The sequence below is a fragment of the Cydia splendana genome, chromosome 8, assembly GCF_910591565.1.
Source record: "Cydia splendana chromosome 8, ilCydSple1.2, whole genome shotgun sequence".
Lineage (NCBI taxonomy): Eukaryota > Metazoa > Arthropoda > Insecta > Lepidoptera > Tortricidae > Cydia > Cydia splendana.
Window position 1 is genome coordinate 17,592,469 of NC_085967.1, and position 19,844 is coordinate 17,612,312.

Genomic DNA, 19,844 nt, shown 5'->3' on the forward strand with positions numbered 1-19,844 from the left:
TAACTTGAATCGTAATATCCTTATGATATACATAGTCTAATAAAACATGGTCTTCCATTCCCAGAGTGACACGGGCCTACGTCACAACAACATGGCCGCTATATATAGCGCTATCGCATATTATCATATAGCGCTGTCGCATGATGACGTAGGCCCGTGTCAGTTAGGTGACCTAGAAAAGACGGGAATGGAGTACCAGGCGGAGTATATTATTATACCATGATGATATACCGACCGGTCTGGCCTAGTGGGTAGTGACCCTGCCTATGAAGCCGATGGTCCCGGGTTCGAATCCTGGTAAGGGCATTTATTTGTATGATGATACAGATATTTGTTCCTGAGTCATGGTTGTTTTCTATGTATTTAAGTATTTATATATTATATATATCGTTGTCTGAGTACCCACAACACAAGCCTTCTTGAGCTTACTGTGGGGCTTAGTCAATTTGTGTAAAAATGTCCTATAATATTAATAATATTAAATATACATACATAGCAGGCAGTGCAGGAACACTAAAAAATCGTCCATTTTCCTTAATTTTCTACTGACTGCGGAAACTATACACATAAAACTATTAGAGTAAGTATACCTACTATGCGTTTTTTCTGTGGATATCATAAAAATGCGAGTATTAATTTTTTTTATGTAGCCTTTACTGGCATAGGTATTCAAACTTTCTACTTTTCTACTTCTTATAAAATAAATAATATTTTAAATATCAGTGATTATATTATGAAAGCATTAGTTTAGCAAAATGTAAGTACCCAAATCTGCAATATGTTTTCCCAAAGGAAAGACGCCCGTTATTCGAAACGTTTTTACCCACTTTCCGCAATCTTTATTTTCTAGAAACGCACTTTAGCGGACGTCACAATCTATTGGCATTTTTCCTAATGTAGTTCGTTATTACAGTAGCCGCGAGATATCCCGGTGTCACCGCGGCGTGCAGGCGAGCGCGCGTGACACGGAGACGACGCGGCTGGCGGCGGCGGCTGCGGCGGCCGAGGCTGCGGCGGCGGAGGAGCGCGAGCGCCGGCAGCACGCCGAGGCGCAGCTGGCCGCCGAGAGAGCCGCGCGACTCGCCGCTATTGCGGAGCTAGAGAGGAACTCGCAGCGGCTGCTGGAGCTTGCTGGGGCTGGTGAGTCCAACAAGTCAGCGTTTTTATCCTCAAAAAACATCTAATCGCTCAAAGAGAGATGTTTTCACAGGTTTGATTTCGGATCGGCTAGAGATTAAAGCTCAACCTTTTGATCTCTTTGGTTGTCTGAGGTTATAATATGAGCAAACTTTAATTCGACATGCACAGTAGGTAAAGGATAAAGGATTTAGATGATTAAGAGAGACGTGCTCAAAACAACAACGATCTGCATCACCAGTGCACTGTGTGCAGATAGCTATTTTTGCCGCTGGATCAATGCAGTGTGCGATTTGTTAGGCACCGTTTATATTAATGCCCTGATTTTTATCTTAAGCCGTTTTAATGCTTTTTCTCAAAAATGGACGGCAAAGTCGACTTTGCCGTTTAAAAAATAGGTTGCGAAGCGCGTAGTTTATGGTCAGTCAAAAATTAAAAAGTTAAAAACATTGCAGTCTCGATTTTGGGACTGCAATGTTGCATACAAATTCCATTATTTGTCGAGTTCCAAACTTTTTAAAAGTTGAAATGGCCATATCAAATGAAGGCACAGGCCCATTAAACAGCCAAACAGATGATTAGTACCGCGACTATTTAGCTGTCTCAAATAGGTTGGCGTATTTTCGGCAGAAAAATACACTTCTATTTTTTTATTAAAAAAATAAAAAGGCGGCAAAGCAAATTTTTTCAATTGTTTCTACTTTTTTCTGTGAAAATATATACGTACGAAAGTTGCTTTTGTAAAATATTTCTATGATATTTATATTTCTTGCACCATTTTTGAGAAAAGCACTATATATGACTCGGCTGGAAGGCTACTTGCTGGCTTCGGATTCAATTAAACGGACTCCCAAGGTCGTCCGTTTAAAACGAATCCTCAGCCTGCAAGTAGCTACTTCCGAACCTCGACAATAATGTACTATAGCCGGTCGTAACAATCTGCATGACCAACCAAAGGCCACCGAGGACCGTAAATCTAGACACGATTTGTTTCCAAACCGTTCGGCGCCGATTAAGTGAAAGGCTCACATGCGACTACAATGGCCTGCGTGTCATCTTGCAATTGTTACAAGGTTTAGCTGGAAATTTGGTTGCTTATGCTCTAGTCTAGTAGGAAAGAAAGCATGAAATGATTCTGTGTACAGAATGTGATTTGCTTATCGATCCAACTTAAAATGCCTACATACCTACCTACGAGTATTGCTGATAAAAAGCGCGTGTAGTGTACCAGCTAATAGCAAAAAAATTGATAATTTAAACGTCATATATATAAAACGAAATTAAATGGAGAGAACTGCATTGTAATAATTTAAGCTTGAATTAGGTAAACCTTTTAATATTTATTCAAGGTAACCTTGTACGTCCTTTGATATTGTCACGGACACATTGCCTATAGAAAGTTCCTTCACACTTGAGATTTAAGTGAAAGAGTACTCTAACTTTATTAATCCGTTAATACAAAGTAAAGCGTCACTGGTGATTTCCATCAAGATCTTTGTCTGGTCCGTCTTTTAGCGAAATTGAAATTCAACCATAAAACACAGACAACATTGTGTTTCAAAATAACCAAGAAAGGATTTATTGCTATACTTACGTAGTTAAATATAGAGCAATTGACTGCTGTCTCGACTATATTAAAATTTTCAAAATATGAAAACAGTAATGCCCCAGTCGTAATTAAACTCCTCAACTACACGAGGCTTTTAGAGTAACTTAAACCTTATTTAATTACACAAACGGTCTACCGCGATATAATTTCATTGTTTTTACCTTAAATTCCGACGTTTCAGCTGAGTTGCACCAGCCGTGGTCACGCAAGGACTGACATCCCAGCAAATGTCAACGGAGATACTAATAAAACACCACTAAACTTAAACCTTGTGTTGTTGAATTTAAATATGAATTTTGGCTATAACGAATTGTATTTCCAGGCGCCGGGGCGGGTGCCGAGGGGTGCCTGCGGGCTCTAGAAGAGCAGCTACGCGCAGCGGGCGAGCTGGCGGCGCGGCAGCGCGGCGACATCGACGCGCTACGCGAGCACTGCGACCGCCTGCATCACGTACGTTTTCCATCCATGACAGACCCAGAATTTTTGTCCACCCAGCGCAAGGGCAGGCTATCTGCGGGCTCTAGAAGAGCAGCTACGCGCAGCGGGCGAGCTGGCGGCGCGGCAGCGCGGCGACTTCGACGCGCTACACGAGCACTGCGACCGCCTGCATCACGTAAGTTTTCCACCCAAGACACACCCAGAATTTTATTGTCCACCCAGGCGCAAGGGCAGCTGCCGCAGGTTGCCTGCGAGCTCTAGAGGAGGAGTGCCCTTAAAACTTTACTTTGTAATTGTGACTTAACTCTAGAAACACTTTTATGTTAGTGCCTGATTTTCGATGCTTCATTGTGAGTATTAATTTCATCTTATTGTAATTGTATACTAGGGTTATACTAAGGTATTGTGTCAAAGGTCATCTTTATGGCTCCTTTACTGTAGCCGACATTATATGAAGACAGGAAATAAAATATAGCTGTGTCGCAAAAAACTTAAATGCCATTTGAAGGACGGCGAGGCCTTTGTAAAGTCACAAGAATTTTGCTTGGTTATTCCTTTATTCAATTAGGGTCTTAGGTTAGGGTTTTACAATGTGAGTATAAAAGTAAAATATAAAAACACTTACAAAAAATATATAAACACGTTATAAAAAACATAACCTAGGGTGCCGCCGGCAGCGGGGCAGGGCCCATTGCTTGGTTATTATTATTATGCTATTTCAGATAATAATGTTAGGTCAGTCGTCCGCAGGAAGTGGATTAAGATAAATGAATTTAAATAATGGTTCGGGAGTGTGATAAGCAGTCTTACGACAATGGATTTTTTTTCCCTAGCCTACTTTGGTGTCCCACTGCTGGGCAAAGGCCTCCCCTCGTTTTTTCCACTCGACCCTGTCATCGGCATTTTCCCACCATTTGGGGTAGAATGCGTCCAAGTCGTCCCGCCATCTCCTTTTCGGTCTGCCTAAACTCAAGACCGCTGAGACGTCAAGACCGCTAAGCTTAAGTGGGACTGGGCTGGACATGTCTGCCGCATGCACCCAGAAAGATGGGCCAAAATGGTTACTGAGTGGGACCCACGGAACACAATAGACGGTACGACAATGGATTACATGAGATAAAGTATAAAAGCGGGCTTACAGACTATTTTTGTTTGTGAAAGCACATATTTTAGATAAGATTTATTATAATTAGATCTCTTGTTTTTGTATTATAAGTAATTCCTTTTTTTTTTTGGAGTCTTAGTTGTGAATTGGGAGTATTACTGTAATGTTCTGCCGCCAGAGTGCAGCACTAGTGCACAAAGTTAACCATAGAGGAACTTATACATACATACTAGGCCTTAAACAGTTTTTTGACAAGTTTTCACTATGCCATTGATGCATCAAGGCGGTTTGTTTACAGGTGGCCTACCGCGAAATACGAAAATCCAAATTTCGGCCTCTCTATCGATCGAATATGCAAGAGTGATAGAGAGGCAGAAACCGACTTTCGATTTTCTTGTTTCGTGGTAGGCCCCGTGATTGTGCTAGTGACGACCTCTACGCAGAGTGTTGCGTAATATTCCCTGTTGAATTATGAATTGTTTCCAGGATAATTAATAGAACAATTACCAACTCGATTCGATTAAGTAACTGGGAGGAAAATAATTTGAGGATATTTAATTTATTAAGTTATCCCTAAAGCGGTTACATAAGCTGAAGTTAAAATTTTGCGCAATTTTCCACGGGAATACCCTAGCCGGGAATAGTTATTGCATTAGCAATTTTACACTTCCGCGACTTTCTACCAGCCCGGTCCGAACCGTACGTAAATGTCGCGCAAACTTTAGGTCCACGGCTGACTTGGTACTAGCACCTAGGTACCTACTGCAGCCGTTTGATTGACTTTATCGCAAATCTAAGCCATCAATATCATTGGAGCTAAGTTGAAGAACGTTTATAAATTGCGATCGTAACTGGTGATATCGATATTTCAAGATGGAAAGGTCAGGTACATAGTTTGATTAGTCTATGGTTAAAAAAACGGTCAAGGTTTTTATCGTTGTTTATTGTTACGTTTTTGTTATGAGTAGCGTGACTGGCGCGAGCCTCATAATAAACAATATTTGTTTATGATTTAACAAACTGCAAAGTTCAAATAAAATGAAAAACGTATTAATAATGTCACTAGGTAGTGTCATGGTACTTTCAGAGATCAGATAATTGTGATAATGGCAATTTCCGTATGGTGCATTTATTTCAATGAACAAGACCTTGCCATTCTCTAATGTCGAACCATTTGTCATAAAACTGACTGCTGGGACAGTATGACATTAGTGAACAGTTTAATCCATCCATCAGTGTTCCGTGCAGTATCTAAATATATACCATTTCATAAGATACGACACTTGAAATTATAAACTCAAGAATGCGATATGTTTACAGCCTTCTTTTACGGTCAATAACAACAACCATCAGTCATTTGAGAGTATGCCAAGTGATTCCAAGTGTCTCGGCTGAGTCATGACTCGTCGAAACATACGATGCACTTAACTTCGAAACTTGTTGCCATTATAAGCTTGTTTACCTTACACGAGTCTTGTTAACTTACATGCTATAAACGGGTTGTAGAGGTCAGAATGTTTTTACGGAGGTCATGAGCTGAGTTGTGGAAAAATAAGTGCTTATTTGCGGATACAAAAACACTTAATCGTGTAAGATCATAATTTAAGCGTTTATCCGTGCGTGAGCCATTATTAAGTTAAAATTATAATTTTGTGTCTGGGAGTTGAAATGACACACAATTATAAGGCCAATTACAGGGGCTTACAGCCCAAAATGGTTTACATAAAAGGACTTGGATTACCATTTTTTCTGTACAGAAATGCTAGGTGTTTGATTACAATTTTGACTTGCTGGACTTGTAAATTCGTAAAAAAAAGAGCCCCAAAGGGAAAATAATGTAATCAAATTCAACGCGGAAGCGTGTAAGAAAATGGATGGTGCTAATAAAGCTTGTTGTTCTTTATTTATATATTTTATTTTATTGTGGCTGGTTTATTCATTATGTCTGCTACGTCTATTAATCAAATGAGATGTAATCTACCGCAGAGACAGTACACTATCTGTCTGTGAATATCATCATAAATATTATAGTAAGTGCGGGGCGTTTCAATCATCTATGCCATCTATGGCCAAAATCATGTGTAAACCAATGAATTGCATACACTGAGAAGTGTAAACTCAATTTTCAACTTTAATTGCTTCGTTAAATTTTGTTGATGCTTTACACATTTACGGCTGGTTGGTGAAGTGTTTGTATTCGCAGCTACGTCCATTAGAGTATGAATTCATTATAATTGTTATATTTTTTCCGTTATTTTTTTTAATTAATGTAATCTAAAGCATTTAAGTTTTTCCAGTGGATTGTGTCATGCGTAGCAGTCATTCCATAGCGGTCTGTTGAACTTTCTCTATAAGCTGATTTCAATAAATTATGAATACAAACAGCCCGTATTTTAGTTGGTAGTGGTGGTATATTTGATCTTATTATGTTAATGGTATACTTTTTTGTACACAGGAGGCATGTTCGGCGCGCGAGTCCGCCCGCGTCCTGGAGGCGCGCCTGGCCGAGGCCGAACGCGAGGCAGCGGAAATGCAGGATTTCCTGGCCGCGGAGACGGGCGCGCTCGGAGATTCCCTGCGCGAAGCGGAGGCCGAACTCGCGCGCGCTAACAAGGACCTTGATCGACGGTAACATTTCCTACTCTAGAGACTTTACTGATGTAGTCAGCAAAACTATTAGCTTAGCACCTCTGCATACATATTTGTATGTTGTATACAAACATACATATAATAGATGAGCAGCTATATAGCCCTCTTAACACATAAAATGTCACAAATGTTTTTTTTTAATTTAATGCTAAATGTCACTTTGTAACCAATTTTTCGCATAATCGCTGAATTCCACTAGTTCGGTAACTTAACTCAATATGTTGTATTCTACTAATATGTGTGCAAGGGCAATTTTCACGAAACTTTCTAAATGTACCTAAACCACTTGTCCGCGTCTTTCACACTTATCACAAATAACTAATTTATATTTGTATCGTACAGACGCGCAGAATGCAGGCAGCTCGTGCGCATGTGCGAGCAGCGGCGCCAAGAAGCCCTGGGCGCTGCGGCGCGCGCGCGCTCCGGCGGCGGCGCCGCGCATGCGCTAGACGCGCTGTCACGGCGGCTGGCGAGACTTACCGATGCGGTGGCCAGAGCTTACGCCTTGCCTAGGCACGCGCTAGAGCCGCAGGTCTACCATAACGACGCCTTCAGGTACCAAGGACCTCACACTCATAGTCTTAAAACTTATAGGAAACTATTTAAATGTATAAATAGAAAACTATTTATATGTGTAACAGATGGGCCCGTGTGCTTGTTTTCCATTGACGTGGTATAAATAATTACATTCGATTTATGCTGAATGCATTTGCCTCTGGCACTGGAGGCCTTGACTACTTTTCACAACCATTAAGCTTACATTGACAATACTTTTATCCCCAGCCGCAGCGACAGCGGAGAAGCGTTGTCGCCGGACGAGGAGCGCGGCGGGCTGCTCACGGCCGTGGCAAAGGCGCTCCGCTCCGCGCCGCCGCCCGCGCCCGCGGCCGCGGCCGACGACGACCGCTCGCGCGTCTCCGACGACAACGACAACTCCGCCGACCTGCTCGACTCCGAGACCGAGCCGTGCCTCGTTACCGACCCTGGTAAGCAGACCTACAGCTGTGCCGAAGGCACGCATTAGTTGATTTGTTTAGCCTTTAGTCTCTAGGCGCCACACTCTGCATAATTGGGTCACATTGTATCAGAAGCCCCCCCCACGTCCGACGTTAACCGAAGAGTCCAGAGAACAAAACAAACTATCGGTAGTCGTTCATTATTGGCTGTAGTGGGAACTCGCTACCCTCATCGATGATTCCTCGACGTCGCGTAATCTTCTGTCTAAAAATGTCTCACCATTTTATTGATTTATGTAATAAATCTTACAGCTATCTTTACAGTTTCCCAATGCTATAATGTAGTGTAGGCAAGTTAAGTGCGACGTGACGCTCGGTGCCGGGTTATGCTTCGGCTTTAAACTGTTAAACTTTAAATTGTTATATTGTACAGAATGCGCGGAAGAGTGGTGGTCGGGCGCGGAGGCGGGCGGCGCGTGGAGCGGCGAGGAGCTGTCCCCGGAGCGCGAGTCCTGCGACCCCGACTCCACCTCCGAGCGGGACTCGCTGCGCAACCTCTCGGCCGCCATCGCACAGCGGCACCGCTCCGAGGCCGAGGATGCGGAGCGCGGCACGTTGTTGGAGCGCGTGCTGGCGCTGGATAACCGTCTGAGTGAACTGCTGAGAGCGCTGCGCTTGGCCGCCGCGGCCGCCGCTGTCACTGATGACGCCGACTCAATGAGGCTCGCGCAGGCGCTCAAGTGAGTTACTGTTTGTTTGTAGTTATTAACTGAAAAACATAAACAGCCGGGGGACCTAAACTTGAACTCCGCTGTAAGCAGTTAAAATTTCCATTGTATTATTTCTGTTTAAAACGGATATGGCTTCGAAAGGTACTCACAGCGATACCTACTGCAACAAGTATCAAACTTAACAAGTGGCTAGGGTGTCTCAAAATATTCAAAATCAGGCGCTACTAAATAAAAACTGTATAGTCCGAAAGTCCGAATAGGACTTGAACTCGCAACCTTGGCTTCACAGGAGCCAATGCTCTTAACCAACTCCTTGTTTGGACCTATCTTTTATCTACATAAATACAACAATTTGACCATCTGGCAAATCAAGTTAACTTACAAATATGGAGCTTGGGAAACCCAACTAAGTATACGTCTTTATGTTATATATTATACCAAAGTAATGATTTAATTGATTTGTTTGGAGGCTTACTTTACGAAAACAAAAAAACATCGGACAGCGAACCACATTCGCGAGCCTCTACAAATACAGCAAATAAACAACAATACGGTATTTTACAGAGCTAATCTTAAATGCACTAATGGGCGTTAGACATCATTCAAAATTAGCGAACATACCTGATCTGCTAATGTACACCTACATTACATAAATAACATTGTAAAGGCCGTTTCCCAGCTAGAGTATGTTACAATTTGTACCCGGGTATAAATAATCAGGATCAAATATCACGCTAAGTAAACCCAAGGATTTGTGTTCCCTTATGTGATGTGAAACCTTAGTTCTTTGACCAGCTTGAACGTTATAAAAAAATTACCATGAATTATTACCCTAGTAAGCTCGTGAGTATATGCTTGCAATACAATCAATGCAGCCATCGGCTAAACCTCTAAGCCCCACTTGCACCATCCCACTAACCTGGGGTTAACCAGTTAAACCAGTGTCTAATTGTACTGGTAACCGAATTTAAACTGTTGTGAGACATACTAACATTGAATAATTTTACGGTTTAGACTCACTTGTTTTAATGTACGCGTATGTGGTACGCGATATACGGCCGTCGTGAACGCTGCTCGCACTGTTGGTGCTTGAGAAAGGAGACCTAGGCTCTCCGAAACATGTCGCGCAAGTGACTTAAAACAAAACAAGTGAGTACAACCGTAAAATTATTCAATGTACTGGGGTACTATGGTAATTCCAGGTTTAACCGGTTAACCCGGATTAGTGGGATTGTGAACTAAAGTATTCGTAAACTGTACTTCCAGAGACAAGATAGACGTGACGGAGAAGAGCGTGGCGGACGTGGTGGTGAAGAAGCTGGCCGAGCTGGACGCCAGCAAGAACATGATGGAACAGTACCGCCAGTCCGTAGAAGTGAGTACACACTAGCTTACTCCTTTTGGACTTTTATAATACGCCAATCTTACTTTTCGATTGACATACAATACGTAATATCGTCAGGTGACAAGCAAAACTCACTAATTACCACCACAAGTTCATAGCCATAGTGAACCATATTAGTACTAAAAGAAGGTCGATTTCTGTTTAATTTTATTTTAGTAATTAGTGATTTTGCTTGTCACCTGATGATATGTAAAGATAATTCCATTGTAGATTGAGATTAGTAGATTTTTGTAGATTGAGAAGTAATTCTCGTGTGTTTTGGGTTTTTCGTATATTTAAAGTTGTTGAAAATAACAAAGTATATTTTCGGTCTATGCTACAACATTAGACACTATCTGGACTTATATATTTGGTAATTTCTATTGATACGGCGATAATTGTTATTTATTAAGAGCGCTCTTACAAGAAAAGTCGAAATAATGCAAAATTGATGATACTAGTCGACGAAATTCAGGACTTTGCGCTCATTATTAGAAACAATGAGTACGTGTTCCAGTAAAAGCGTCTTCTTATCTTTATAAATATCGTTGTAAATATTAGAAAAAGGACTTATTAAATTAGTAATGATTTTTTTTCTGATGGTCGTTTCCGAAAAACCCCGTGAAGCACTGAATGGCGAGCTCTTATTTGGAAATGTTGAGAATTTTACTCTGCTAAACCTGGCTATTTTGTATTACTAATACCCTGTACTTTAGGCATATCAAACTATATTTTTCCTACATACCTTTGAGAAAGAGAAAATCAAAGTAAAACGAACTCGATTTTCTCTCCGAAACAAGTGTCAATTCCTACGAAAATCTACTTAATATCGAAGTCATTTTCATACTCAAGCAATCTGCAACGTTTGCTTATACTGTTGGTATACATTAGTGTTTATGAAATTCTACTATAATTTTTTGGCAATTTTTTGAAAACTACTCTATATTACCGATGACGCGCGCTGCGCCAGCTCAGTGCCGCGGCAGAGCTTGTAGAGGCAGGACGTGTGTCGGTCGGCTCCGCACATTTTCAACGGCGACGACGAGGTTTTTTATCATTGTGTGCGGCGGGCGCCGTGTAAAACGCTATACTGTGTGCGTGTAAACCGCAACGAGAGACTTTGATCCTAGCACCGTTTTTATAGTATTATAATTTATAATGATACAGTTTAATAAACTACCGGACAGGATTAAAAATATTTAAAACGACCTGACATTCTATATGTATTTATTTGACTCAAGATAGTTTGACTCAGGGTCTGATGATGGAGCCGGAAGGTGGTCACCGGTATCAATCAACCATGCAACTAAACCACTTCGTGTTTGGGCTCGTTTGATTCGGCTCAACAAGATCTTTGACTTAAGATAGTACTCAGGGTCTGATGATGGAGCCGGAAGGTGGTCACCAGTACCAATCAACAATGCAACTAAACCACTTCGTGTTTAGGCTCGTTTTATTCGTCTCAACAAGATCTTTGACTTAAGATAGTACTCAGGGTCTGATGATGGAGCCGGAAGGTGGTCACCGGTACCAATCAACCATGCAACTAAACCACTTCGTGTTTGGGCTCGTTTGATTCATCTCAACAAGATCTTTGACACAAGATAGTACTCAGGGTCTGATGATGGAGCCGGAATGTGGTCACCGGTACCAATCAACCATGCAACTAAACCACTTCGTGTTTGGGCTCGTTTGATTCGGCTCAACAAGATCTTTGACTTAAGATAGTACTCAGGGTCTGATGATGGAGCCGGAAGGTGGTCACCAGTACCAATCAACAATGCAACTAATAAAACCACTTCGTGTTTAGGCTCGTTTTATTCATCTCAACAAGATCTTTGACTTAAGATAGTACTCAGGGTCTGATGATGGAGCCGGAAGGTGGTCACCGGTACCAATCAACCATGCAACTAAACCACTTCGTGTTTGGGCTCGTTTGATTCGTCTCAACAAGATCTTTGGCACAAGATAATACTCAGGGTCTGATGATGGAGCCGGAAGGTGGTCACCGGTACCAATCAACCATGCAACTAAACCACTTCGTGTTTAGGCTCGTTTGATTCGTCTCAACAAGATCTTTGACACAAGATAGTACTCAGGGTCTGATGATGGAGCCGGCAGGTGGTCACCGGTACCAATCAACCATGCCACTAAACCACTTCGTGTTTAGGCTCGTTTTATTCGTTTCTATAAGATCTTTGACACAAGATAGTACTCAGGGTCTGATGTTGGAGCCGGAAGGTGGTCACCGGTACCAATCAACCATGCAACTAAACCACTTCGTGTTTAGGCTCGTTTGATTCGTCTCAACAAGATCTTTGACACAAGTTAGTACTCAGGGTCTGATGATGGAGCTGGACTGTGGCCACGGGTACCAGTCTACCATGTAACTGAACCACTTCGTGTTTGGGCTCGTTTGATTTGTCGCAACAAGATCTTTGACACAAGGTAGTACTGAGGGTCTGATGATGGATCCGGAAGGTGGTCACCGGTACCAATCAACCATGCAACTAAACCACTTCGTGTTTGGCTTCGTTCGATTCGTCGCAACAAGATCTTTGACACAAGTTAGTACTCAGGGTCTGATGATGGAGCTGGACTGTGGCCACGGGTACCAGTCTACCATGTAACTGAACCACTTCGTGTTTGGGCTCGTTTGATTCGTCGCAATAATATGTTTGACACAAGATACTACTCAGGGTCTGATGATGGAGCTGATGATGATAGACAGGTACCCGTCGCCACCTTCGCGCTCCATCATCAGACCCTGAGTACTACCTTGTGTCAAAGATCTTGTTGAGATGTGGTTTAGTTGCATGGTTGATTGGTAATGGTACCTTCCAGCTCCATCATCAGACCCTCAGGACTGTCTTGTGTCAAAGATCTTGTTGAGACGAATCAAACGAGCCCAAACACGAAGTTGTTTAGTTACATGATAGACTGGTACCCGTGGCCACCTTCCAGCTCCATCATCAGACCCTGTGTATCTTCAGTGTCAAAGATCTTGTTGAGACGAATCAAACGAGCCTAATCATGTTACTACATGGTTGATTGGTATCCGTGACCACCTTAATCATCATCAGATCCTCAGTACCAGTTCGTTTTTAAACCCTCGTTGATACAAACTTTACAACCTATAGGTACCAAATGCAATGACGAAACATGTAAATAAGCGAGTAGGTACCTATAATTTCTTTCGAGTAATATACCTTCATAAGTACAAGTATGGGGCTATTCATAAATTACGTCGTTTCAAATGGGAGGAGTGGGGGGGGGTCTGGACATCGGATGATGGTAACATGACGTAGGAGGAAACAGATTCATCCGAAGCTTGATTTTTGGATGATTTGAGGGGGGGGGGGTCAAAAATCGTCAAAAATAGATGACGTAATTTATGAACAGCCCTTATGTACATTTGCACTGCATTTAGTATTTTCGTACTTACCAAATAACAGTTTTAGAACTTTAAAAGTTAAGTACAGTTAGTGTTGTTATGGTTGATTTCAATATGCTTCGCGAAGGATCAAGAATGTTTAATCCATCATTGTAGTGCGAGTGTGGTAGAAGGGATCGGCGTACTGAGCTCGCACGGCCTGCCGCAGCGCGTAAAATACCTAAACTCGCTCAACGCCGAAATGTAATAGCGCTCTTAAATAATAATTAATTATGAAGTTGGTAGAATAAATATATTTTCTGATAAGTTGATAACAACTTCGGCACAACGTGGATAAAGATACAATAACATTTTTGTATTTAATGATTTATGAAAGACTACATTAAAATATAAATGTTGCGTAAACGTTTTTGTTTTCCGACATACATTTTATACATTACTTCGCGGCGTAAATTTAATTTCATAACCTTAATCCATGTCTCGAAATATCGAACAGTAATAAATTCCTCACATAAGTTTATTGAACAGCAATCTACGAGTATGTTAAGCAGCATTCCTACACCAAACAGTAATGTTAGTGCCGTTAACTGGTTTAATGTGAAACAGGTATTTACACCATTCAGGCCCTGCTTGGCGATCTCGAGTCAAGAATAAGACGCACAGGTTAATATTCCTCATACGCTGGTTCGCCTCACCGCTTTTAGAGAAGCACAAGTCACCATGTTCTCTCCTGGTTTACTACGCACTGTATAGGATGCCAAAAAAATAACTACATTGGGAGCAACCCCGAAATCGCGAGAAAAATTTGGCTGTTTCATACATTTTCTATGGGAGGGTAAAATTTTCTTTCGCAATTCCGGGGTTGGTCCCATAGTAAAAATTGCTCAGTATAGTCACATAACCTCCCTGGCAACGGGAATGCAGTTATGTTTTAGTCAGTCTGTATAAACGATTGTATTTGAAGCTTTTGAAGGGTTATTTGTTTGACCCCTTCGATCTTATTGGGTCATTCGTGTTGGTGTTGAAAGTGTTGGTTTATTTCTTGATATGTATCTACTTATTACTACACCTATCTATGTTTCCGTTACACTAACAAACATTTACTGTATTTTAACACTAACATTTTATGACAAATGTAGTCAGCAATACTATTCGCTTAGCACCTTTGCATACAAACTTCAATGTAGGGGCGGGGGGGGGGGGGGGGGGGGGGGTCAATTTTCTCAGCAGTTGACTGTACATCCAGCTGCAAAAGTGTATACCCAATTTATGAATATATAATACTTTATGAAAGAATTCAATTCATAATGTAGGTATGCACTTATGCAGCTCGCTACATTAGGCTAAGAATGAAAGTGATAATAAAATTGTGATGGTGAGTGGTCATTCAAACTTGTTAATAATACATTGATAACAAAATAACCTTTGATGCAAACGATTTTACTAATACACATATAACCAAGCTTAACACATTTTATAATTCCAGTTATATTGTAATTACATTATGTTTTAATTATCTTATTGTGCTATTTATGTACGTTATTTTATTACAAAGCTACACAATTAATGTTATCAATCGATAAACATCCACTAATCGAAACACGTTAATTTATAAATAACATTGTAATTATTATTTATGGTATGAGTGTTTATTTTATGAAACATACAATACTAACTCCATATAGGACAGAACATAGTGACTCACTCGCTTTACCGCGACGACCCGGGTTTGCACTTGTTGTAAATAAACACTGAACTCTGTAAATAAATCGTTTAGGTCTATTAAACGACAAGTTAAATAAATTGGTGGAATGTAAATAACAAACCTGTGTATAATGTAAATAACAATATAAATAGCTGTAGTTGTTTTGCAAATTTATTAGCGGCATTCATGTTGCTGCGTTTCCATTTCTTTATTTTAATGTGAAAAGAACAAGTTAACAAGGCGATATATTATCGTCTTGTCAATTTGTATGCGAGTTAACCGTTTTTGACGCCGTCTCGTGTTTCAGGCGCTCAAAAAACAATTGGCACAAACCGGTGAAGACGATGACTTGGATTTCGTCGAGGAGGTAAATGAGATGTAGTTTTAATTTAATGAAGCCAAAATTTGTTATTAAATGAAAGTATTATGTTAATTACTAAGTACTCCACTTTCGACTTGCTAAGTTTAAAACTCGGGTTAGCTTCCCATATAACCATTCCAGTCGCAGAATCACAAAGTGGTAACTAAATGTCAGATGTGTCGTAACAGAGTCCACACAATGTGTCTAGAATTGTTTCGAAACAAAGTGTCGTCGCCGTGTCTACACTTTTCCGTAACAAGGTGTCGACACATTTGTGTGCACTTTGCGTGCGGTTTGCGACTAAATCTGACAGCAAATTTGTGACAGCAAATGTCAATATAAAATACCTCTTGAAAACCAAGGTTTGTCAAACTACTATTAGTGTCTCGTGTGCTCGTAATTCTAGTAAGTCATCATGGGCAATGCAAATGATAATAGTCGACCGAAACCATATAAACACCCAACACCCGTCAACCTTTTACAGAAAAGTTTTTAAAGAAATGCAATAAGCTACTTAGGTCAGGCAACGAATGCTCCAAAAGTTGTAGAGGGAAATGCTCGGAACACAATTTTTGACTCCGTAACTCGGTTTGACAAGTTAGGAGGTGAACATATCAAAAGTCCCCGGCCGTAGCCCTTGAGCGGGGGGGAGAGAGGGGGCTTTGAAGGTCCCATTTTCCGGTTTTTCGATAATATCTCGGAAACTATGCATCTCAGCGACATGGCCACTTATACAAAAGGAAAGTTAATTTAATTTGTTACAAGTTTATTCAGTCAATTGTTTCGATATGTTGAATAGTTTTTGAGATATCCGCTCTTGAAAGTTTATTTAGGGCTCTCAATTTTATCTTGATATATCTATATCAGTGAAGGTTCTAGGCCGTGTTTGGTATCGTTTTCGTATAAATCTGGGGTGCTGAATCCATTTAAGGTATCACATTGACACCATTCCACAAAATAAAAAAAATCTTTTTAGGGTTCCGTACCTCAAAAGGAAAAAACGGAACCCTTATAGGATCACTCGTGCGTCTGTATGTATGTCCGTCTGAATACACAAAATAGTTCTTTACCTATAGATGACAGGAAAACCTATTAGAAATGTGCAGTCAAGCGCGAGTCGGACTTAATGTACGGAACCCTTAATACGCGAGTCCGACTCGCACTTGGCCGGTTTTTTTGAAACTCTTCTTGACGCTTAACCGCTGAACCGATTTCGTTGAAATTTGGTATAGAAATAGTTTGCGTCCCGGAACAGGACATAGGATAGATCTTATAACCAAAATCATCTTTTGAAGGTGTGAAAAGTGGCGTGGAAATTTGTACGGGAAATCAATAACCGCTGAACCGATTTATATGAAATTTGGGATGGTCTACATCTTTGATTTAGTTAAAAATGATGAAAAAACATGACTTCAAACCTAAACTTAAACAGTATTAACTTCAAGAAGTCAATTCTGAATTCCCCCCTACACCTCATTTCACACCTTTAAAGGATGATTTTTGAGATAACTTATTATATCCTGTCTCGGGACTCAAAATATATGTGTACCAAATTTAAATTAAAACTGTTCAGCAGTTTAAGCGTGAAGAGGAGTTTAAAAGAAAGTATTTTAATAAGTTTATATGTTTCTACTTCGGAATGGTGTCAATGTGATACCTTAACTAAATTTGGTACTGCGAATTTATACGAAAACGATACCAAACATGGCCTCATAGCTTTACTGTTGTAGAAGTCAAAATAAAATTGAGAGCCCTAAATTCTTATTACTTGGCCAAACTTGTGTAGAAGGAAAAGGTAAAATAAAAGTCTTCGGCAGGAATATAAGACACAAATATATATATTTTTTGCGTTACTATTTCATTCATCAAATATAAACATACCTTGATTATACTATTCTAGTGAGATCCTCATAGATAAACAAAAACATTTACTTAAAAAATTACAAGGTCGAAATGTCACGGAACTTGTGAGAGTAATATGTGAAAAATAAAAACTTTTATGACAAAAAAAATCTGGACACAATTTAAGAATCACCCAATTGCGTCGAGGAATCATCTGTATTTTTGCTTGTTTCATTACCTCTTCGCTTCTTTTTTGTCCTTTGTATTCTGTAGCAATTTGTTAGATCTGAAAATAAAGATAACTTGCGTCGTCACGGATGTCGATTTATAGGTTTTAGGGAGTGCAGAATTCGAAAACGATGATATTTTTATAATCCAAGATGGCGGCTACGTATTTTGTCATAAAAGTGGAATCCAAAATAGTCATCATTTTCGAAATCTGCGCCCCCTAAAACCTATAAAACGATATCCATGACGACTTTTATGACATAGTGCATTGCCGCCATTTTGAAATTGAAAATGTTATCATTTTCGAAATCTGCGCCCCCTAAAGCCTATAAAACGACATCCATGACGACTTTTATGACATAGTGCATGGCCGCCATCTTGGAATCCAAAATAGTCATCATTTTCGAAATCTGCGCCCCCTAAAACCTATAAAACGATATCCATGACGACTTTTATGACATAGTGCATTGCCGCCATTTTTAAATTGAAAATGTTATCATTTTCGAAATCTGCGCCCCCTAAAACCTATAAAACGACACCCATGACGACTTTTATGACATAGTGCATGGCCGCCATTTTGGATTCCAAAATGGTCATCATTTTCGAAAGCGGGGCCCCCTAAAACCTATAAAACGACATACATGACGACTTTTATGACATAGTGCATGGCCGCCATCTTGGAATCCAAAATGGTCATCATTTTCGAAATCTGCGCCCCCTAAAACCTATAAAACGACACCCATGACGACTTTTATGACATAGTGCATGGCCGCCATTTTGGAATCCAAAATGGTTATCATTTTCTAAATCTGCGCCCCCCAAAACCTATAAAACGACACCCATGACGACTTTTATGACATAGTGCATGGCCGCCATTTTGGATTTCAAAATGGTCATCATTTTCTAAATCGGGGCCCCCTAAAACCTATAAAACGACATCCATGACGACTTTTATGACATAGTGCATGGCCGCCATCTTGGAATCCAAAATGGTCATCATTTTCGAAATCTGCGCCCCCTAAAACCTATAAAACGACACCCATGACGACTTTTATGGCATAGTGCATGGCCGCCATTTTGGATTCCAAAATGGTCATCATTTTCAAAATTGGGGCCCCCTAAAACGTATAAAACGACACACATGACGACTTTTATGACACAGTGCATGGCCGCCATTTCGGATTCCAAAATGGTCATTATTTTCGAAATCGGCACTCCCTAAAACCTATATATCGACACCCATCTCGACTTTTATGACAAAGTGTTTTGCTACCATCTGCATGCAAGACATTTCTATTATTTTTACGTACAAAAATGGCCCCCTGTCAACTTTCAATCGAGATTTAATCGATAATTTATTCGATTAATATTCAGATTAATTCAATTTCAATCTATGTTAGGTCGACTAAACTAATCGCGATTAAAATTTGAGAATTAACTTTTTTTATTCCATTAATTAGTCGAATAAACAGTTAATCGATTAATGCCCATCTCTGACCACGGCATTTTTACACTTTGAGAATATCTGAAAACAAATCAACACAAGGAGCCATTTTGCAAATCTAGTAACATACCAGTAACTTTGTTATTACTTTTGACAGCGCGTGTCATGTGTCAACACAGAGTCGACACAAAGTCGAAACATTGCAACTACTTTGTGACTGCAATATTTCTCAGCCTTAAACCATATTTATACATCATAATTAACAAGTTTCGTAGTATGTAAAGCGTTATTTCTGTTATTTAAGTATAGTATACGCATCGAAGTACTAAAAATGCTTCAAATAATATAGTTATGAACACAGGCACTGAGAAGTAAACTATTTCATTTCCGGCTAAACTAAAACAATGTGGTGGCGCGTTGATTATATTACACTTAGTTTATCAAATCACTCGAGCAGTTTAATTCCCCATAATAATTTAAGTCCTATTGTAATATAAATGCAAACAATATATAATTACGTCTTGTAATCCGTTTTAGAGATGGCGTATTAATGTCACTTATTTTTATTTAAGTATTTTTCCATCTGACAGTTTCCATTTGACAGGAACAAAATGAACGAATGAACGAATGATTTTGGCATAAAGTAGTCGCAAACCCGAAACAATGTGTGCACACGGCGACCACACTTTATGTCACTTTGTGTCATGTGTCGACCCTTCCCCATTTCTGGTAACTGTGTCGACACGGCGACGACTCTGCGACTGGAATTGTGACCGAAACAGACGGTGTCGACACAAGATGTGTCAACACCGCGTCGTAACGGCGACTGGAAATGGTTGTATGGGTTCGCTTATTAAATAA

At 40.3% G+C, this 19,844-nt stretch overlaps 1 protein-coding gene across 5 annotated transcripts in view; it reads left to right on the forward strand.

The window, feature by feature from the left end:
* Nucleotides 1-19,844, forward strand: part of LOC134792939 (plectin-like) — a 64,879-nt gene that overhangs the window by 40,252 nt on the left and 4,783 nt on the right. For 3 of the 5 annotated variants that reach the window (XM_063764411.1, XM_063764412.1, XM_063764410.1), the window contains exons 3-10: nucleotides 914-1,140; nucleotides 3,069-3,196; nucleotides 6,745-6,917; nucleotides 7,281-7,493; nucleotides 7,722-7,924; nucleotides 8,328-8,634; nucleotides 9,892-10,000; nucleotides 15,416-15,475. In XM_063764411.1, the coding sequence (XP_063620481.1) occupies nucleotides 914-1,140; nucleotides 3,069-3,196; nucleotides 6,745-6,917; nucleotides 7,281-7,493; nucleotides 7,722-7,924; nucleotides 8,328-8,634; nucleotides 9,892-10,000; nucleotides 15,416-15,475 (1,420 nt within the window). Of the gene's footprint in view, nucleotides 1-913; nucleotides 1,141-3,068; nucleotides 3,197-6,744; nucleotides 6,918-7,280; nucleotides 7,494-7,721; nucleotides 7,925-8,327; nucleotides 8,635-9,891; nucleotides 10,001-14,009; nucleotides 14,067-15,415; nucleotides 15,476-19,844 lie in introns of all 5 variants that reach the window. The other 2 variants (XR_010144484.1, XM_063764413.1) reach the window with 2 other exon arrangements.